At 45.4% G+C, this 22,617-nt stretch overlaps 1 protein-coding gene across 5 annotated transcripts in view; it reads left to right on the top strand.

Moving 5' to 3' along the window:
- The window catches only part of EVC2 (EvC ciliary complex subunit 2), a 160,125-nt gene that overhangs the window by 121,795 nt on the left and 15,713 nt on the right, over window positions 1–22,617 (top strand). For 3 of the 5 annotated variants that reach the window (XM_054253497.2, XM_035294080.3, XM_035294081.3), the window contains 2 exons: window positions 6,017–6,244; window positions 21,392–21,606. In XM_054253497.2, the coding sequence (XP_054109472.2) occupies window positions 6,017–6,244; window positions 21,392–21,606 (443 nt within the window). The remainder of the gene's footprint in view (window positions 1–6,016; window positions 6,245–21,391; window positions 21,607–22,617) is intronic. The other 2 variants (XR_013533207.1, XM_035294084.3) reach the window with 1 other exon arrangement.

Raw genomic sequence — 22,617 nt, 5'->3', positions numbered from 1 at the left:
TGGGAAGCATAGCCTCTGGTTAGCTGAAAACAGGCACTTAGAGAAAGGGACAAAGGATACAGGAATTTATGCTAAACAGGGTGACATAATATACATATTTAATAAGCTGTAGGAGGAGTCATAAATATTTATGAAAGGAGAAACATGCACAAGTGTCATTGAGCTTCATGCTCCTTCATAGGCCTTGTGTCCCCACCCAAATCTCATCTTGAATTGTAGTTTCCATAATCCTCACTTGTCATTGGAGGGACCCGATTCAAGGTAACTTAATCATGGGGGCAGTTACCCTCATGCTGTAGTTGTGATAGCAAGTGAGTTCTTACAAGATCTGACAGCTTTACAAGGGGCTTTAACCCTTTCTGCTTGGCACTTCTCCTTGCCGCCACCATGTGAAGAAGGATGTGTTTGCTTCCCCTTCTGCCATGATTGTAAGTTTCTGAGGCCTCCCTAGCCCTGTGGAACTGTGAATCGATTAAACTTCTTTCTTTATAAATTATCCGCTCTGGGGCAGTTCTTTATAGCAGCATGAGAATGGACTAATACAAGTGCCAGGTACAAAAAAAAAATGGTGGTGCTAGCATGATCTGAGGGTGGTGGTTTCTACCTTCTGACATCAGAATGTGAAGTAGAGACACTAAAACCCTCACTGAGCATCCTGTGTAGACTGTGCAGAACCACTCTGTGGTCAGTGTGTGTTATCAGGAAAGAATGCCGGATGGTTGCTTTGTCAAGACAGCAACAATGAGGGGCAGTGTCAGGTAGTTGGTTGATAGCAGGGATGGAGTCTTTTGGAAGACCTGGTTTCTGTTTATCTCTTAGGGAAGAAAGTATCATGATGGTTAGTGAGGGAGGGGGCAGAGCAAGGTATGCCCAACTTCCCATCCCATTATGGCTGGGAACTCAGCTTCCACTGTTTCTCTGGGGTCTCCTTGGCCAAGAGAAGGTCCATTCAGTCTGTTAGGGGGCTTCGAATTTTACTTTTATTTCTCACCTCTTACCCGGTTCTTGCCATGCCTTGCCCATCACTCAGGTTTTTCCTGTTCAGGGACATCCAGCTCTCTTGCCTTTCTGACTGTCTCAGGAGAAGCTCTGCCTTCTTGTCTCTGACAGTTCAGGCCCTCTGCAGTATGGGTTCTTCTGCCCCACCTTTACGGCTTCTTCCACTTTCCCTCTTCGCTTTTGTCCAATTCAGCCTCTCACAAGCCTCTGGGGGGCCCCTGTCTCAGGGCCTCTGGCCATGCTGTTCCTCTCCCTAAATGCCTAGATCCTTCAATATCTGCTTCAAATGCCAATGTTGTTACAGCCTCCCCTGACCCCTCCACTTTCTCCTTTCTCTAAACCACATGGCACCATACGTGGACCTCCCTTATGGAACCCACTATATTCCACCTTCAGTAATGAGAGTATTACACCAGCACCACCAAGGACAACACAGGCAACGTTTGTAAACACTCCAATGTGTCAGGCACTGTTCTGAGCACTTAAAAGTATGAGGTTTAATAATCAGGATAACCCTGTGAGGGACTTCTGCTTCTGACCAAGAGAGAATAAAAAGTATTAGAATTACCCCTCACCTAAAACAAAACAAAACAACCAAAATCTATGGAACAGTGCTTTCCAGGACACTGGATAGCAGTCAGAACTGATCCCTAAGGAGTAAGAAATAAAGGAGTTCAGCTCTGTCATTGCCCCAACTTACTGCTCACAAAGGGTTTCCAGGCTGAGGCACAGCAAGAAGGAGCCCAGGAGGTCTATTCAAGTGGACTCCTTGAGTATAAAAGACAAAGCTAAGAATCTGGGGAAGCCGAATCAGCTGGATTTCACAGGACAGAATCCCAGCAAAGAAAGAGCTGCACAGAGAGAACTCCGGAGATGTCCGCTGGGTCCCCTTGAGCATTCTGCTGAGACCTGCTCAACACTTCCATGGAAGAAAATTACTCAAAGCTAGGGGAAAGACCACCCAAAATACTTAGCAGAGTATGCAGCACTCACACCGAGCTGGGGATAGTGGCAGTTCCTTCTAGCCAGACCAGAAAGCCTCATAATTCAGAGGGCATCAAATATAGTCCCCAAAAGGTCTTGCCTTAGCAGTGGAAAGAATGAGCCCGAAACTGGTCCCCCATAAAAGAGCTTAAAAACATAACCCAAAAGGTCAGCCTGTTTCCGAGTGGCTTACCTGCATCTCAGAACAAAGCTGAAGAATAGTCACAGAAACATAAAAATATCCAGGACCCAACAAGGCAGAAATTACAATGTCTGTAGTTCAGTTAACAGGAAACAAACAGGAAAATATAACTCCTCATGAGAAGAAAAATCAACCAATTGAAACCAATTCAGAACTGACACGAATGTTAGAATTGACAGAGAATGGCATTAACCCATTTATGCCTAGTGTTCCATTATTGGAACGTTAAGCTGTGGGAGTTATTTATATCATACTGCTCAAGGTCAGCACCAACATATGATTTTTCACATACACAAAATTGTGACCTCCACCATAAATGGGGTAAAACAGTCATTATAGTTGTGTTTTATATATTTAAAAAACATTAAGTATAGATATGGAAGACATAAAAAGATATCTATATGTCTATATTTGCATCTGTATCACACATATGTTTCTTCTCTAGAAGTTTGATTTGAGTATACACACACATACACGTGTGTGTGTGTGTGTATGGGAATTAACAATCGCAGAAAAAAAGAATAGCTTGAAGATGTAGCAATAGAAATTATCTAAAATGAAAACAGAAAAGTGAGCAGAGCAGCAGTGAGCCACGGGACAACTTCAAGTGGCCGAAATGTGTGGGTAGTTGGGATCCCAGAGAGGAGGAGAGAGAGAAAGAAGGATGAAAGCATATTGGAAGAATTAACGGCTGAAATTTGGCCTAATTTGATGACAGCTATAAACTCACAGATTTAAGAAGCTCAGTGAATTCCAAGCATAAGAAACTTGAGGACAATTTTTCCAAAATATATGATAATCAAATTGCTCCAAACCACTGATAAAATCTTAAAAGCAACTGAAGGAAAACGATTTATTATGTACCCTACAAAGCAAAGATTACGTTGACAGCAGATTTCTCGTTTCAAATAATGCAAGTAAGATGACAGCGGAGGAATGTCCTCAAAACACTCGGGAAAACCTGCCGCCTAAAATTCTTTATTCAGAAAATATATCTTTCAAGAATGCAGATGAAATAACTTTTTTCAGACATACAGTGCTGAAAGTTTTTATGACTAGGAGAGATTCATACTGCAAGAAATGTTATAGGAAATCAGTTGAAGGATTTTCATAAGAGATAGAAATCTAGAACCACACCAAAAAAAAAAAAAAAATGAGCACTGGGAATGGTAACTACATGGGTACATATGTTAGATTCTCTTTTTAGTTTAAAAATCTTCCAAAAATTTACTGGTCATACATCCAGTGGAATATTTTGCAGTCATAAAAAGGAATGAAGTTTTGATACAGTACGTAGATGGACTTTGAAAACCTTATGCTAAGTAAAAGAAGCGAGGCACAAAAGGTGGTTATTCTGTAATTCCATTTATATGAAATATCCAGAATAAGGAAAATCATAGAAACGGAAGATTGGTAGTTGCCAGGAACTTGGGGGTGGGAGGACTGGGGAATAATTATTTAAGAGCTGTGGGGTTTGCTTTTGCGTTGGGGATGGTGAAATGTTCTCAGAGTAAATAGAGGTGGGGGCTACTCAATCCTGAATGTCACTTAATTGTTGACTTTAAAGTAGTAAATTTTGTGTTATGTGCATTTCACTTCAATACAGGAACATTTTGAAGACTGACTTGTTTTAATGAAAATAATAACGAAGTAGTGTGAAGCTTATAACACATATAAAATTAAATACGTGACAGAAATAGCATAAAGACCAGGAAGCAAGAAATGGAAGTAAATTAGCAGAAGGTCTGTAAGCCAAAGGGTCTCAATCAATTTAGAAAGTTTATTTTGCAAAGGTTAAGAACACACCCACGACACAGCCTCAGGAGATCTTGATGACATGTTCCCAAGGTGATTGGGGCACAGCTTGGTTTTACACATTTTAGGTAGGCGTGAGACATCAGTCAATATTTGTAAGAGGTACACTGGTTTGGTCTAGAAAGGTGGGACAACTGGAAGTGAGGGCTTTCAGATCATAGTTAGACTAAAAGATTTTCTGATTGGCAATTGGTCGAAAGAGTTTATTGTCAATAGGAAGGAACCTCTGGGTTACACTAAGGGGTTGTGGGGACCAAGGTTTTATGATGCAGATGAAGCCGCCAGGTAGCAGGCTTCAGAGAGAATATATTCTAAATGTTTCCAGCTGAAATTTCAAAAGGAAGGAAGGGAGGGAGGGAGGGAGGGAGGGAGGGAGGGATGTTCAGCTCCTCCTTCCCATCACAGCCTGAACGAGTTTTTCAGGATAACTTTGACATCCCCTTGCTGAGAGGATGGTCGGAGGGCCTTAGAATTTTATTTTTGGTTCTTGTACTCCATGTGAAGTGATACAGTATCAGTTGAAGGTACCTTGGGATAAGTCAAAGATGTGTACTGTGCACGCTAAAGCAGCCACTAAAAATAACAAAACAGAGCTATAGCTGATAAAGCAACAAAGGACGGGAAGGGGGAAGCAGCAGATGCTCAGCCCAGAAGAAGACGGTAAAAGGTGAATCTCAAAATAATTATGCTTGGTCAAAACGGCTAGACAGGCCAGGCACCGCAGCTTGTGCCTCTAATCCCAGCACTTTGAGAGTCCAAAGCAGTGGATCACTTGAGGCCAGGAGTTCAAGACCAGCCTAGGCAACGTGGTGAAACCCCATCTAAACTAAAATTACAAAATTAGCCGGGCATGCTGCTGCATGCCTATAATCCCAGCTACTCAGAGGCTGAGGCAGGAAAATCACTTGAACCCATGAGGTGGAAGATGCAGTGAGCCGTGATTACGCAACTGCACACCAGCTTGGGTGACAGAGCAAGACTCTGTCTCAAAAAAAAAAAAAAAAAGCTAGACAAAAAAATATGTACTGTATGTTTCCACTTAGAGAAAACTCTACAAAATGCAAACTCATTTGTTGTAACTGAAAGCACATCAGTGGTTGCCGAGTGGGGGGCAGGGGGTAGGGTTACCTAGAACATGGACGTGTTTACCACCCTGGTTGTGGGGATGGTTTCACAGGGGTAGAAATATGTCAACATTGATCACAATGTGTACTGTAATTATGTGCACGTTATTGTGCAGAAGTTATAGCTTGATAAAGATGTTTTGATAAAAAGTAAGCTAAACTCTATGTGTTGGATGGTGTTACTGTCTCTGCTTTCTAGATGAAGACGTGTAGCCATGCAGAGCTTCATGACTTGCCCGAGGTCAAGTAAACCCTGGGCACCTGGCTTAAAGCCTACATGGAACAAAAGAAACAGAGAAGTGAGAATGCTTCAGAGGGGCTGGTTGGGAACTACAGACCCAACAGACAGACAGAAGAATTTCAGGAAGAGAGGATGGGAGGACATTTTAGTCACTGCAGAGAGCGCAAGCCGCAGAAACAAAGCACGTGGTGTGTAGAGCACAGCGCGCAGTTGGGAAAGGAAGTCCCAGATGTCCAGATGTCCGTGTATGAGTGAGTGGGGTAGGGGTGGAAGAACAGGCCACACCTGTCCACGGGGACCTTGGCTGGGATTGAGGTGGGGAGTTCCTTGGATCCCATGCTAAGGAGTTGAACTTTCATCCTCTAGGACATGGAGAGACTTTGAGGGTTTTCAGGAGAGCAGCAGGCTCGGGTGACTATTGAGGATGATGCATATGGAATGAAGGCTGGCTGGACTCCCTAAGCCCGCTGGCGTCTTCATAAGCAGGGACAGGCTTGTCTGTTGTTGCTCCCTGTGGGTTCCCAGTGCGTCTCCATTGTAAACCTTTGGTGGTCCTCAGGATTCCGGGTCTGTGAACTCTGAAAGGCGGCTTGCCCTTCTCCACCCTCCTCATTGCTCTCTGGGTTTCAGTTCATTCCTATCCCCTCCCAGGTCCGAGGTGAATTGCTACAGGAGAGAGTGCAGCGGCTGGAGGCGCAGGAGGGAGGCTTTGCACAGTCTCTTGTTGCTCTGCAGTTCCAGAAGGCAGCCCGGGTGACCCAGACCCTGTCGGCCTACACTGCCCTCCTCAGCATCCAAGACTTGCTCCTGGAAGAGCTGAGTGCGACTGAGACGCTGACCAAGTCAGCCTGCATGCAGATTCTGGAATCACATAGCCGGGTGAGTGCAGGCACTGGGAAGGAGAGGGGCAGAGCTGGTTCCTTCTGGTACCAGCCTCTGCGTCTTCCCCTGTCCCGCCTCTGCGTCTTCCCCTGTCCCGCCTCTGCGTCTTCCCCTGTCCCGCCTCTGCGTCTTCCCCTGTCCCGCCTCTGCGTCTTCCCCTGTCCCGCCTCTGCGTCTTCCCCTGTCCCGCCTCTGCGTCTTCCCCTGTCCCGCCTCTGCGTCTTCCCCTGTCCCGTCTCTGCGTCTTCCCCTGTTCCGCCACTGCGTCTTCCCCGCCTCTGCGTCTTCCCCTGTCTCACCTCTGCGTCTTCCCCTGTCCAGTCTCTGCGTCTTCCCCTGTCCAGTCTCTGCGTCTTCCCCTGTCCCGTCTCTGCGTCTTCCCCTGTCCTGTCTCCGTGTCTTCCCCTGTCCTGTCTTTGTGTCTTCCCCTGTCCTGTCTCCGTGTCTTCCCCGTCCTGTCTCTGCGTCTTCCCCTATCCTGTCTCTGTGTCTTCCCCTGTCCCGTCTCTGCGTCTTCCCCTGTCCCGTCTCTGCGTCTTCCCCTGTCCCGTCTCTGCGTCTTCCCCTGTCCCGTCTCCGTGTCTTCCCCTGTCCCGTCTCCGCGTCTTCCCCTGTCCCGTCTCCGCGTCTTCCCCTGTCCTGTCTCCGTGTCTTCCCCGTCCTGTCTCTGCGTCTTCCCCTGTCCTGTCTCCGCGTCTTCCCCGTCCTGTCTCTGCGTCTTCCCCTGTCCCGTCTCTGCGTCTTCCCCTGTCCCGTCTCTGCGTCTTCCCCTGTCCCGTCTCTGCGTCTTCCCCTGTCCCGTCTCTGCGTCTTCCCCTGTCCCGTCTCTGCGTCTTCCCCTGTCCCGTCTCTGCGTCTTCCCCTGTCCCGCCTCCGCGTCTTCCCCTGTCCCATCTCTGCGTCTTCCCCTGTCCCGTCTCTGCGTCTTCCCCTGTCCTGTCTCCGCGTCTTCCCCTGTCCTGTCTCCGCGTCTTCCCCTGTCCTGTCTCCGCGTCTTCCCCTGTCCTGTCTCCGTGTCTTCCCCGTCCTGTCTCTGCGTCTTCCCCTGTCCTGTCTCCGTGTCTTCCCCGTCCTGTCTCTGCGTCTTCCCCTGTCCTGTCTCTGCGTCTTCCCCTGTCCTGTCTCTGCGTCTTCCCCTGTCCTGTCTCCGTGTCTTCCCCGTCCTGTCTCTGCGTCTTCCCCTGTCCTGTCTCCGTGTCTTCCCCGTCCTGTCTCTGCGTCTTCCCCTGTCCTGTCTCCGTGTCTTCCCCGTCCTGTCTCTGCGTCTTCCCCTGTCCTGTCTCCGTGTCTTCCCCGTCCTGTCTCTGCGTCTTCCCCTGTCCTGTCTCCGTGTCTTCCCCTGTCCTGTCTCTGTGTCTTCCCCTGTCCTGTCTCCGTGTCTTCCCCGTCCTGTCTCTGCGTCTTCCCCTGTCCTGTCTCTGCGTCTTCCCCTGTCCCGTCTCTGAGTCTTCCCCTGTCCCGTCTCTGCGTCTTCCCCTGTCCCGCCTCTGCGTCTTCCCCTGTCCCGTCTCTGCGTCTTCCCCTGTCCCGTCTCTGCGTCTTCCCCTGTCCTGTCTCTGCGTCTTCCCCTGTCCTGTCTCCGTGTCTTCCCCTGTCCTGTCTCCGCGTCTTCCCCGTCCTGTCTCTGCGTCTTCCCCTGTCCTGTCTCTGCGTCTTCCCCTGTCCTGTCTCTGTGTCTTCCCCGTCCTGTCTCTGCGTCTTCCCCTGTCCTGTCTCCGCGTCTTCCCCTGTCCTGTCTCCGTGTCTTCCCCTGTCCTGTCTCTGCGTCTTCCCCTGTCCTGTCTCCGTGTCTTCCCCTGTCCTGTCTCTGTGTCTTCCCCTGTCCTGTCTCTGCTGCTGGTTGTGGTGAGGATTAAATTAAGTGACTTATTAGACAGTACTTTGCACTCTCTCAACCCAAGATGGCTCTATTTAATCGCTCTGAGAAGCAGCCCTTTTGGATTTTAACGTCTCTGAAACTTGGCAGGTGCTGTGGTTTCTTTGGCAGTATTGTTTATTTCGTTGTGCTAGGGAAGACAATAGCGTATCTTCCAATTAGCGACACCATCAATGCAGCAATGTATTGGGTTATTTATTATTTTTAAAATTCTAATTGTAAGCATTATCGCAACATGCTACATTCTTTCCAAAATGTGAGAGGTATATCCTCTCACAAAAGCGATGGTAATAACTGCTTTGGTGACTACTTTTAGGCCTTTTATGTGTAGATTTTAGAATTTCACTTATTATCTATTATTGTCATAATTGCTTATAGTGAGGAAAAAGGCCCTCACATTTGTTGAATTCCTAGTATGGGGAGGGAGCCGCCTCTAAGTTGTGAACAGACACGCTCTCACTGAACTGTTCAAATTCTTTATTTAGTTACATTTATTAAGATTATTACTTAAGCATAATTAATAAGAAGGTGCAATTCAATGCTTTCCAATTATGCTCTTTGCCATTTTATTCATTATTTAGCTGTGTGGTGAAGTAGATACTGTGATTACACTCAGTTCTCAGGTAAACTGAGACTGGGGCAGTGGCAGGTCAAGTTCTTCGTAAAGATCACCTGGCTGATGACCGGAGCCAGGAATGGAATCTGTTTCTGACTTCAACCCATTATGTCAGGTCTATGGACTATATCAGTTGAGTTTGCCATGTGAGGCTCCCATTACTTTATTTAAAAAGTAACAACAGTAGATGCTGAAAAGTCTAAAACTATTTTGGGGGTGGGCAGACAGTATGCACCCTGCACTGTAACAGCTATTTTAGGGATAGAAAGAAAGCAAAAGCATAATCCCAGCACTTTGGGAGGCCAAGGCGAGTAGATCACGAGGTCAAGAGATTCAGACCATCCTGGCCAATGTGGTAAAACCCCATCTCTACTAAGAATACAAAAATTAGCTGAGCATGGTGGCATGCTCCTGTCAGTCCCAGCTACTTCGGAGGCTGAGGCAGGAGAATCACTTGAACCTGGGAGGCAGAGGTTGTAGTGAGTGAGATCACACCACTGCACTCTAGCCTGGGTGGCAGAGTGAGACCCCGTCTGAAAAGAAAGAAAGAAAAGGAGTGAGACAGAGAGAGAGAGAGAGAGAGAGAGAGAAGAAAGAGAGAGAGAGAGGGAGGGAGGGGAGGGAGGGAGGAAGGAAGGAAGGAAGGAAGGAAGGAAGGAAGGAAGGAAGGAAGGAAGGAAGGAAGGAAGGAAGGAAGGAAGGGCGAGCATTGTAGGTAATTCCTGCATAAAATAGCCAGATGCTGGGCAAATGAGAATGCACATATTTTTTAATGCTTTGTGAGCTCACAAGGGTCTGTGGAAAATCCCCAAATTACTCTACGATGCAAGATATACCCTAGAGTAATCTGAACTCACAGAGATAAGTGGAGGCAAATTCAGAAGCCAGTTTTACTACAGAGCGAAGGCTGACACCTGCAACACAGGGGCTTGGGATTAATATTCGAGGAATGGGAGATGAGGCTGTGGAATGTCTCAGTTAGCTAGAACACCCCGTGAGGGGCAGGAGGAGAAAGCCACCTGCTGGAAAAACCCACCTCCACACCTGCTCCAGGTGAAACTCTTCCTGTGAGTTTTTCATCAAAGGCTTCTGCCAACATGAGGAACAAATCCAAATGTATTTTAGCCATCCAGTCCTGAACTCTCCAAGGTGATCACTTAAATTAAAATAATTCCAAGTTGGTTAACTGTCTTCTTGCAAAGACAAATCCTCTCCAGAAAAAAAATTTTCTGAATGGGGCAGCTCAGGATTTCAGTAGATTAAGTCCAGCCGAATTATGAGCTCTCTAACCCTAACCCTAACCGTCTCAATTGAAGGAAAAAAAGTCACTGAACACATAAAGAAGGCGGGTGAGATGACCTGCATAGAGAAGCAAAAGCAGATCGAGATCCCCGAGCACTTCAGGGATGCCAGCTATCAAGACGGAATCTAAAATAATAATAATCTGTGAAATTGTTAAAGATATTACAGAAATGATTTAATTTTTTTTTCTGTTTTTGGACAGGGTCTCACTCTGTGAAGCAGGCTGGAATGCAGCTGCCCGATCTTGGCTCACTGCAGCCTTACCCTCCTGGGCTCAGGCAATCCTCCCACTCCCTCCTCCAAGTAGCTGGGACTACAGAGGCATGCACCACCATGCCCAGCTATTTTTCTTTCATGTGTTTTTTGTAGAGATGCGGTTTTACCCCATCTCAACTGGGCTCAAATGATCCTCCTGCCTCGGCCTGCCAAAGTTCTGGGGTTACAGATGTGAGGCTACCACACCTGGGCTGATTTTTAAATTTTATTCACCTGGAGCATATAGTGATGTTAAGCTTGCATATATTTAATAAAAGACTCAATATATCAAAAAGAACAATTGCTAAAACAGGGAGAAATTGATAAATCTGTTATCACAGTGGGAAATTTCTGCATACGTCTGTCCGTGGTTGATTTATTAATTAAATGAAATACAAGTGCCGGGTGCAGTGGCTCAAGCCTGTAATCCCAGCACTTTGGGAGGCCGAGGAGGGTGGATCAAGAGGTCAAGAGATCGAGACCATTCTGGCCAACGTGGTGAAACCCCGTCTCTGATAAAAATACAAAAAATTAGCTGGGCATGGTGGTACGTGCCTGTAATTGCAGCTACTCAGGAGGCTGAGGCAGGAGAATTGCCTGAACCCAGGAGGCGGAGGTTGCGGTGATCGTGCCATTGCACTCCAGCCTGGGTAACAAGAGGGAAACTCCGTCTCAAAAAAAAAGAAACACAAGTAAAGATATAGATGAACTAAACAACACATTTCACAAGGTGTTCTAATGTACATATACAACTCTTATAACTAAAAATTATGACTGTGTATCTCCAGCACATATTGGAACAGTTAAAAATAATTGACTATACAATATTCTTTTAATACTTTTTGACAAGGAGAAATTAATTTTAAATCATTTTTTAAAAGATGATTATAAAGTGTCCATAATTTTGACTTTGGAAATTTTAAAATCGATTTTTTAAAATCGATTTTAGATATTGATTTTAGAAAAAAATCAAAATTAAAAAAATTAATTTTAGAAATTGATTTTAAAACATACCTTTGAATAATTTGCAAGTCAGAGATAACATAATGGAAATCTAAAAATACGGAGAATAACTATAATATATGCAAATGTGTAGAATTCAGCTAAAGCAGTTTTAGGAAGAAAATTTGTGCCCTAAACTGATACTAGGGAAGTAGAAAGGCTCACAATTAAGATTATATAAAAAGGGGAAAAAGTAAGACATTTATTGTTTTTAGTTTGTTTATACCACATTTCTTCTAAAACATGCAGATATTATACCTCAGTAAATGTATATATTTATTTTCTAATAAGTGGTGATATATTTATTGAGATTTTGCCTCCAGATTTCAGGGTGCAGGGAGGTTTATCTTGCTCCCCAGTGGGCTCCAGGCTCTCGGTCTCTCACTCACCCAAGAATGGGAGAGGGGACCACGCCGGACGCATTGCGCTCACAAGTAAATATCAAAAAACCCCAAAGCGTTTTTGCGGAAAGGGATTTATTTAGGCTGAGAGAAAGAGAGAGAAAAAAAGATGAAGGGGAGAGAGAGAAACAGCTAACTATCAAACTGAGCGAGGAGAAAGAAAAGCTGCCCTCACACTGAGTGAGATGGGTTCCCAGAGGGGGAAAGCTCCTCTCACACTGAGTGAGAGAATCCAGAAAGAGGGAATCCAGGAGAGAGAAAGCAGCTTCCACAAAGGTAGTGGAAGGGGACCCAAGTATGGAATCCAAGGAGGTGTGAAAGAAGGGGACTTTTAACCTGGGAGGAATTCCCACCTTCTCCAAGCCCCCTTGCCAATGAAAAGAGTTCCTTTAAACTTCCACTGGAGTGATTGATCTTTAATCCTTTCCTGTATGTGCCAAAGTTAAACAAAGAGCCTTAAGTCTCCCAGATGGAGACGTGGGGGAAGGCAGGTAGGGCATGTCCCTGGCAAGTTCCTGCCCTAAAATCTGTGCCCCCTTGTGGACCTGGGAGGAGAACACATTCCCTCAGTATATTATTAAAAGTATATGCATTTTGGGAGGCCAAGGTGGGTAGTTCACCTGAGGTCAGGAGTTCGAGACTAACCTGGATAACACAGTGAAACCCTGTCTTTACTAAAAATACAGAATTAGCCGGGCATGGTGGCACATGCCGATAGTCCCAACCACTCAGGAGACTGAGACAGGAGAACTGATTGAACCCAGGAGGCAGAGGCTGCAGTGAGCTGAGGTTGTGCCACTATGCTTCAGCCTGGGTGAGCCAGATCAAGACTCCTCAACAAATACAAGTATGTTTCTTCTGAAATATAGCATAAACGAAATAAAAAAAACAAAACTGTCACAGAATTGATAAAGTGAAGAGTTGAATTTTGTGAGAAAAGTCTAATAGAATAAACAAACCCTTGGCAAGAGCAACTATTAAAAAAAGACAATAATATTAAGAGTATAAAAAGCAACATGACTATAGATGCAGTAGAGTTTTTAAAAATAAGAGAATTTGAAAACATACTTTTGAATAATTTACAGGTCAGAGGTAACATAAAAGAAAGTTAAAATACAGAGAAAAACTATGATATATGAAAATGTGTAGAATTCAGCTAAAGCAGTTTTAAGAGGAAACTTTAATACACATGAATTCAAAAACTGAAATGAAAGGTAAATTTTCTAGGAAAATGCAAATTACCAAAATTGACTCAAATAGAAGAAAAGTCTACACATCCCTGTCACCATGAAAGAAGTTGGTTCCGTAGTTTAAAATCTTCCAGACACCGACAAAAGACACCCTACTCCAGTGGTTTTGTAGGTAAGTGTTGCTAAAGTTTAAGGTATTTTTCCAGACTCATATATGAATTATTCCTAGTGTTAATATTCCTCAATTCATTTTACCATGCTAGGTAACTTTAACACCAAAACCAGACATGAATAGTACAAGAAAGAACAATTATACTTCAATCTTGCATGTGAGCTCAGATGTACCATTTCAAAACAAAATAGCAGAATACAGCCATCTATTAAAAATGACCAGGTTGGGTTTATTCCAGGAATATAAGGTTGGTTTAACATTAAAACATCCATTTATAAAATTCATCTGATTAACAAATTAAAGCAGAGTGACTCGTATGATCATTTTAGAATATAGAGAATAAGTTTTTATGTTAGTCTGTTCTTGCACTGCTATAAATAAATACTTTGAGACTGGGCAATTTATAAAGTTACCCAGTTTACCCGTTTAATTGGCTCATGGTTCAGCAGGCTATGCAGGAAGCATGATGCATCTGCCAAGCTTCTGGAGAGGCTGCAGGAAACTTACAATCATGGTGGAAGGGGAAGGGGAAGCAGGCGTGTCTTACGTAGCCTGAGCAGGAGGAATAGAAGTGGGGGAAGGTGCTACACACTTTTAAACAACCAGATCTCATAATAACTCTATCATGAGAACAGCACCAGAGGGATCGTGCTAAACCGTGGTCCACCTCCCACCAGGCTCCACCTGCAACACTGGGGATTATAATTCAACATGAGATTTGGCCCCACCCAAATATCATGTTCTTCTCACATTTCAAAATATAGTCATGCCTTCCCAACAGTCCCCCAGAGTCTTAACTCATTCCAGCAGTAACTCAAAAGTCCAAAGTCTCATCTGAGGCAATATACGTCCATTTTACCTATGAGCCTGTAAAATAAAAACAAGGCTGAGCACATTGGCTCACACCTGTAATCCTAGTACTTTGGGAGGCCGAGGCAGGTGGATCATGAGGTCAGGAGATCCTGGCTAATAGGTGAAACCCTGTCTCTATTAAAAATACAAAAAATTAGCTGGGCATGGTGGCAGGTGCCTGTAGTCCCAGCTATCCAGGAAGCTGAGGCAGAAGAATTGCATAAACCCAGGAGGCAGAGGTTACAGTGAGTCAAGATAGTGCCACTGCACTCCAGCCTGGCGATGAAGCGAGACTCTGTCTCAAAAAAATATAATGTACAATTTAATAAAACAAAAAACAAATTAGTTACTCCCAAGATGCAATGGAGCCACAGGTATTGGGTAAATATTCCTGTTCCAAAAGGGAGAAATTGGCCAAAAGAAAGGGGCTACAGGCCGCAGGCAAGTCTGAAATGCAGGATGGTAGTCATCATCTTAGGATGAAATGCAAGATGGCAATCATCATCTTAGGATGAAATGCAGGATGGCAGGCAGCATCTTAAAGCTCCAAAATAATCTCCTTTGACTCCATGTCTCATATTCAGAGCATGCTGGTGCAAGAGATGGGCTCCGAAAGCCTTGCGTAGCTCTGTCTCTGTGACTTTGTGGGATTCAGTCCCCACAGCTGCTCTCAAGGGCTTATGTTGAGTGACTGCAGTATTTCTAGGCATAGGATGCAAGCTGTCAGTGGATCTACCATTCCAGGGTCTAGAAGATAGTGGCCCCCTTATCACAGCTCCACTAGGCAGTGTCCCACTGGGGACTTTGTGTGGGACCTCCAGCCCCACATTTCCCCTAGTAAAGGTTCTCAATGAAAGCTCTGCCTCTGCAGAAGGCTTCTGCCTGGACATCATGGCTTTTCCATATATCCTCTGAAATCTAGGCAGAGGCTCCCAAGACTCACTCTTTCATTTTTCATTCTGTGCACCTGCAGGCTTAACACCACATGGAAGCTGCCAAGGCTTATAGTTTATGTCTTCTGAGCAGTGGCCCAAGCTGTACCTGGGGCCCTTTGAGCTGAGGCTGGATGCATGGATCAGGGTCCCAAGGCTGCACAGGGCAGCGAGGCACTGGGCCTGGCCCAGGAAACCATTCTTTCCTCCTAGATCTCTAGGCCTGTGATTAAAGGGCTGCCATGAAGGTCTCTGAAATGCTTTTGAGGTTTTTTTCCCATTGTCTTAGCTATGGTGGGCTGCAAATATTCCACACTTTTACACTCTGCTTTCCTTTTAAATAGAAGGTCCAGTTTCAGGTCATTTCTTTGCTCATACTTATGAGAATAGGTTGTTAGAAGCAGCTAGGTCACATCTTGAATGCTTTTATGCTTAGATATTTCTTCTATCAGATACCCTAAGTCATCACCCTCAAGTTCAAAATTTCACAGATCTCTAGAGTAGGGGCACAATGCCACCAGTCTCTTTGCTAAAGCTTGGCAATAGTGACCTTTACTCTAGTTTCCAGTAAGTTAACTTATCTCCATCTGAGACCTCCTCAGCCTAGAATTCATTGTCCATATAATAATCAGTATTTTGGTCACAGCAATGTAGCAAGTCTCTAGAAAGTTCCAAACTTCCCCTCATCTTTCTGTCTTCTTCTGAGCCCTCCACACTTTCCCAGTCTCTTTTGGTTAACCAATTCCAAAGCTGCTTTCACATTTTCAATTATTCTTGTAGCAGTGCCCACTCCTTAGTACCAATTTTCTGTATTAGTCTGTTCTCACATTGCTATAAAGAAATACCTGAGACTGGGTAATTTATAAAGAAAAGAGGTTTAATTGGCCCATGATTCTGCACTGGGAAGCATAATGCATCTGCTCAGCTTCTGGGGAAACCTCAAGAAACTTACAATTATGGCAGAAGGCAAAGGGGAAGGAGGCACATCTTACATGGCTGGAGCAAAAGGAAGAGGGAGTGGGGAAGGTGCTACACAGTTTTAAACAATCAGATCTCACTATAACTCACTCACTGTCACAAGAATAGCACCAAAGGGATGGCACTAAACCATTCATGAAGGATTCACCCCCATGTTCCAGTCACCTTCCAGCAGGCCTCACCTCCAACACTGGGGATTACCATTCAACATGAGATTTGTGTGGGGACACAAATCCAAACCATATCATTCTTTTACTGAATTTAACACCCATTCAAGGTAAAAGTCCTTAGCAAATTAATAATAGGAGGAAACCTCCACAGAGTACTTAGCCAAAGCCCACAGCGAGTATTACACTCAAGGTGGTTAGCATGAGGCGGACCACTGCCCTGAATTCCAGGTGGAGGAAATAGAGCCTGCAGAGGGAAGAGCAGGTCCAAGGTCATTTAGTGAGTTAGGGGCAGAGTGAGGCACCAGGAACGTTTAGCCTTCAGTGCATAATTCATCTGCTCATCCTAAAAGCCCAAGAAATACCCTCAGTACAGCCCTAAAACGCAGAGTAGTGCTTTTTACTTGAGACCACTCTGATTTCTATTAGTATAATAATTGGAGAGTACAACACTTACATTTTTTATTTTATCTTAAAACTCTTTTGAGGGCCAGGTGCGGTGGCTCACGCCTGTAATCCCAGCACTTTGGGAGGCCGAGGCGGGTGGATCATGAGGTCAAGAGATCGAGACCATCCTGGTCAACATGGTGAAACCCCATCTCTACTAAAAATACAAAAAATTAGGTGGGCACGGTGGTGCGTGCCTGTAATCCCAGCTACTCAGGAGGCTGAGGCAGGAGAATTGCCTGAACCCAGGAGGTGGAGGTTGCGGTGAGCCGAGATCGTGCCATTGCACTCCTGCCTGGGTAACAAGAGCGAAACTCTGTCTCAAAAAAAAAAAAAAAAAAAAAAAACTCTTTTGAGGAATTCCTACCTCCAGTTTGTTTAGAACAGAGAGTTAGCGTGTCCTGAGTTGGGAGCAGCTGGTAAATCAGATGACCCGCATTATTAAATGGGGGGTAAGGCAATGCATATGATACACTCTTACTTGAGTTTGCATTTGGAGTGAAGACAAGCCTGTTGTTTTGTTCCAGATATGAGACTTGCGTTCTACAATTTGCTCATTCTGTGTGAGCTTTTAGAGTGTTCAACATTCAGGAGAATTTAAAAAAGCATGAAATGGAATGCTGTGGAAGAAATTACTCCTAAGAAAACCACATCAAGGGTACCTTATCTGATGAAATATTTAGACTATTTGGCGCAATTGGAACATATGCAGGGCTCAGTTGAATCACAGGGCCAAGTGACAATGACAGGCAAATTTAAATGGGATAAACTTACTCCTAACTGTTAGCATGACCCCAAACAAATGGTAACCACTGTATTTGCATTTCAGTTTAAATTGCTGTGTATTTACTTTCCCAAGCCTGACTTGGAGGCGGCGGTGGCGGTGGCGGCGGCTTCTTCTTCTTCTTCTTCTTCTTCTTCTTCTTCTTCTTCTTCTTCTTCTTCTTCTTCTTCTCTTTTCTTCTTCTTCTTCTTCCTCTTCCTCTTCTTCTTCTTCTTCCTTCTTTCTTCTTCCTTCTTTTCTTTCTTCTTCTTTCTTCTTCTTATTCCTTCTTTTCTTCTTTCTTCTATTCCTTCTTCTTTTTTTCTTTCTTCTATTCATTCTTCTTTTCTTCTTCTTTCTTCTTTCTTTCTTCTTCATCTTCTTAGTCCTTCTTCTTCTTTCTTCTTATTCCTTCTTTTCTTCTTCTTTCTTTATTCTTCTGCTTTCTTCTTTCTTCTTCTTTCTTCTTCCTTCTTCCTTCTTCTTCCTTCTTCCTTCTTTCTTCCTCCTCCTCCTCCTTCTCCTTCTCCTCCTTCTTCTTCCTCTTCTTCTTATTCTTCTTTTCTTCTTCTTCTTCCTCTTCCTCTTGTTCTTCTTCTTCCTTCCTTCTTCTTCTTGTTCTTCCTTCTTCTTTCTTCTTCTTCTTTCTTCTTTCTTTCTTCTTCTTCTTCTTATTCCTTCTTCTTTTCTTCTTCTTATTCCTTCTTCTTTTCTTCTTCTTTCTTCTTTATTCTTCTGCTTTCTTCTTTCTTCTTCCTTCTTCCTCCTTCTTCTTCCTTCTTTCCTCCTCCTCCTCCTCCTCCTCCTCCTTCTTCTTCTTCTTTTATTGTTTTTTGTTTTGAGACAGAGTCACTGTCACCCAGGCTGCAGTGGTGTGATCTCAGCTCCCTGCAACCTCCACCTCCTTGGTTCAATTGATTGTCTTGTCTCAGCCTCCCGAGTAGCTGGGACTATAGGCATGCACCACCATGCTCAGCTAATTTTGTATTTTTAGCAGAGATGGAGTTTCACCATGTTGGCCAGGCTGGTCTCAAACTCCGGACCTCAAGTGATCCTCCCACGTCAACCTCCCAAAGTGCTGGGATTACAGGTGTGAGCCACTGCGCCCAGCCTCAGCATCTTCTGATCTTCTCTCTGCCCTTCTCCCCATATGCCACTGGCCACCTTCTGTTGATTCTGCCTGGATTTTCTCATTTCCACTTTGGCTGCCCAGCTTGTCTGATGGATTAGATCTGAACAACAGAAATAACCTTGATATTAGCCAGCATCAGTGGAGCTCTCATTATGTCCAAAGCAGTGCGTTAAGTGTTTAAACCTATGTCCATCCCATGACGTTTTCATACCCATTTGAGAGATGAAGGAGCTGAGGCTTAGGAAGGTTAAGTCATTTCGCCAAGATCCCACAGCTGAAAAACAGACTTTAAACCTTCTGTCTCCAAAGCCTCTGCTCCTTTCCTAACCTCAATTTCTGCTTACTTCCCTTTCTCCCTACTTTAGTTAAACCTCTGCACGATGGTTAAGGGGATGTTCCTGAAAAATGAAAATGATGACTTACAGCCCCAACCCCAGCTCTAAATGTAAAAATCCCACCTTTCATCGCTCCCTTTCTCAGATCCTGCGTTTTAGTCCCTGGACCTTCTTGCTGCCTCTGAGTATTGGAGACACATTCAGGCATGGCATGTGTCCCTTTGAAGGACCTCTGCCTAGAATGCTTCTGCTGTACTGACTTGCAAACTCCATATTCTAAGACAAACCCAAATGTTACTTCCTCTCTGAAGCCATCCATGATTCCCTCTGGCAGAGCTGGTCTCTTCCAGCTCCTGTAACCCTCCATCCCGAAGGAGATGGTGGCATTTCCATCACTGCAACTGTACATGAGTGTCTCCCTCACTAGACAGTGAGTTTTCAGAGTGTAGGGGCCATGTCTTCTTCACCCATGAATCTCCCAATCTATTATCTCTCTCCCTTTCTGTATATGTCTGTCTTCCCCTCCTCCCCTTTTCCCTCCCTCCATCCACGCTTCCATCCATCCATCCATCATCAATATTCATTCAGCAGATACCTGTGGAGTGATTACTAGGGACATTTGAGCTGAGTGTTGGGACCCAGAGTCAGAGACACCTGAAATCACCCCTAACTCTGCCTCTTGCCCAGCTCTGTGATTTCAGGAGATTTAATTACACCCTTTTGCCTCAGTTACCTTATATATAAAATTAGATGATGAAAAATTCCTATGTGTTGTTTTGTGAAGATTAAACAAACTAATTTATGTAAAATATGCTGAATAAAATCGGGCACCATGTTGGCATTCAGTAAGTGTCAGCTGCTGTAATCCCTATCATCATCATCATCATCATCATCGTCGTTATTATTGTTACTCTTTCTGCTGCTGGGGAGAAAGGTGAACACGTCAGCGATGCTCCTGAGTCCCTGCCCTCAGCATTTAAAACTTGGAGGAAATCGGGCATTAGAGAAGACAATTCTGAAACCGGTTTTTGGATTCCAGTTATACCAGGTGGCAGGCAGGTGTAAGGGTACAGGGGTTTGGAGACACCATCAGCAGATTATAAACTGTGGGACACATTTCTACCTTATTTTCTATTCCTAACCAGGACTCTCCTGGTGCTTGAAAATCTCTGTGTGTCCCACTGTTCCTCTGGTGACACACGCTCAGGTGTGAGCCTCCCTTCCCCTCGAGATGGGCTGGGGCTGGCATCTGGGTAGAAGTGGGGTCTCTGTCTTCAGCTCCTGGCAATGCTGACAGCATGACAGCACACAGTGCTGTAACTCCACTGGGCTGTGTTTCCTTGTGGGATGCTGAAGTGAGAGGGATGGTCATAGTTCCACATCTCAGCATGCTGGGAGCCCTGCTCAAGAGCTCTCGAAGCCTTGGCACCCAGGTGTTTGGCTGGGATAGAAGGTTCTCCGTGCTACGGCCTCCATGTTACAGAGACATGCAGTCTTTCTCTGGCTGATTTTATTCTCTTGTGGTTCTTGAATAGTGTTTCAGAGTGTTTCGGGGGCTTTGAGATCCTTTGAGTGTTTGATGCAAGCTTTGGCCTCTCTGCAGAAAGGCAGACCATTCTGTACCTATGTGGGAGGGTTAAGGATCATCCTCCCCGTTGAACTCCAGCCAGGGCCTCTTGCGATTTAACACTTTGTCCACCTTCCAGTCCTAAGTGCAGTACTGACCCATCTGGTAAATACTGGGTTAAATATGCCTGCATTCTCCAAGGCCTGGGGCCCTCCTTCCTGCCCCTGTCACTCACCTAAGCAGGCTGTGGACAGTGTCTTATGCTGAGATTATCTAATCCTGGTGGCCTAAGAATGCAGATTACTGTTTGGCCAAGGAGAGACAGTGTAGCCCATTGGCTAAGAAAACAATTTCAGAGCCACCTAGCCTGGCTTCAGATTCTGGATCTGTCACTCAGTAGTTGCATTATCTGGCAAGTTAATTTAACTCTGTCTGCCTCAGTTTCCCTACCTACAAAGCAAGAGAACTAAGAGTATGTATTCTGAAGGGTTGTTATAAGGGTTCAGTGAGATTCACATATAAAAAGTCCACAGAGCAGTGCCTGGCATGCTGACGGTGCTGGTGGTGGAGCCATGGTTGCTGTGTTCCAGCCTGGCTTTCACCACGGTGGGCACATGCAGATACTCCACTGTATACAGCGACAGGTTCCAACCACCAGGCACCCAGGCACTTTGCAGGCAGGGAGAAGGAGACACAGCCCTGCCCTCAAAGAGCTCACACTCTAGCAGAAAGGCACAGGACAGTGATTTCGGGTAATGGAGGAAACAGAGCTCATGCCAGGCATAGTGGGCATGTGGGTGGGCATGTGAGGAGAGGGCACCTGCATCTCCCAAGGAACTCAGAGATCCCTTCACTGAGGAGCCCTTTGTCAAGGAGGTTCTTCTTAAGCTGTGGCGTGAAAGAAGACTGGGGGTTGGTCAGGCAGACAGAGAAAGGCACTGCAGGTGGAGGGAAGAGCATATGTGGAGGCATGGAGGTGACACAGGTGTGAGAGATTGTGGTGCACTCACACTGTACCATGTGGCACAGCTGGATGGGGAAGCAGGCAAGACAGAGTCATGCTGGGCTTCCAGCGACATGCCCAGGAGGTCAGATGTTGTCCTGTAGCCCACCCACTTTGTGCAGTGGGGCTCACCATCTTTCCCTGCCTTGTGCAGGAGCTCCAGGAGCTCGAGAGGAAGCTGGAGGACCAGCTGGCACAGCAGGAGGCAGCCCAGCAGCAGCAGGCCCTGGCGAGCTGGCAGCAGTGGGTGGCCGATGGGCCCGGGATTCTGAACGAACCTGGGGAGGCGGATTCTGAAAGGCAGGTTTCTATTGTCCTGCAGCAAGCCCTGAGCAGGAGCCAGACGCTACTGGAGCAGCACCAGCAGAGGTAGGCTGCGTGCCCCGTGGCACTCAAAGATATTAGTCCCCTGAAGGCCTGGAGGGGCCAACTCAGGCATCTCCCACTCAGCCTGACCTTGCCCACCCTGGCTCTTACCTTCCCGCCAAAGGTGTCATCCCGTCGCTCCAGCACCAGCTGCTGGCTTTGTAGCTTACTCCTTCTTCCCTTCAACTTAATATCGTTGAAGTTGTACTAAACATAATATTTTTAAACTTTCTATTTTTAAATATAGACTCACAGGAAGTTGCAAAGATAGTAGGGAGAATGCCATGTACCCTTCCCCTCTTGGTAACATCTTACATAGTCATGGTATGTGAATTGACACTGGCAAAGACGATGAACTAGACTAGGCCTTATCCCAGTTTCACCACAAACATAGTATTTTATATCCTGCTTTTGTAAAAGTACAAAGCAGACCCCAGTCTTGTTGTCGTCGTCGTTCTTTGCATTGTTTTCAATTCACATGAGACACTGAGCCTCGGCTGTGGCATCAAGAACTCTTGGAAAAACACAATTTTTAACAGCTTCATACTTTTTCACTGTGAATAAAAAATGAACATGGAAAGGACTGGAGGCAAAGTCCGTACACAGTGTGGTTAATCTTTGAACACACACACCAAATTAATTGGAAGGAAATGGACCAAATTTCGATAGATGTGATTTCCGGGTGCGAGATTACAGATGATTTGCATATGTTTTATTACGCTCTTCCGTGTAAACACATCGAAGTGCATTTCTGTCCCATTGAAATATTGTGTGAGGGGGTTTAATCTGTGTGGCTGGAGGGAAATGCTCAAAGGTACTGGCTTGATTTAGCCTGGGATTTTAGGGCATATAATATTCATATGCTCCTGGAGGAGATGGGTTGTGATCAGACTTTTGATTTGAGTTCCACCTGCAGAAGCTTTGGGGTGTATTAGCCAGCAAGAGAATGAGGCTGATCCATGAAGCCAACTTGAACCGGCTAAGGCGCGCGTTAAGCAGACCCCCTCACGTGGG

The sequence above is a fragment of the Callithrix jacchus genome, chromosome 3 (genome assembly GCF_049354715.1).
Source record: "Callithrix jacchus isolate 240 chromosome 3, calJac240_pri, whole genome shotgun sequence".
Taxonomy (NCBI): domain Eukaryota; kingdom Metazoa; phylum Chordata; class Mammalia; order Primates; family Cebidae; genus Callithrix; species Callithrix jacchus.
The sequence above is the reverse complement of the archived record's forward strand: the minus strand, read 5'-3'. Positions and strand labels throughout refer to the sequence as shown.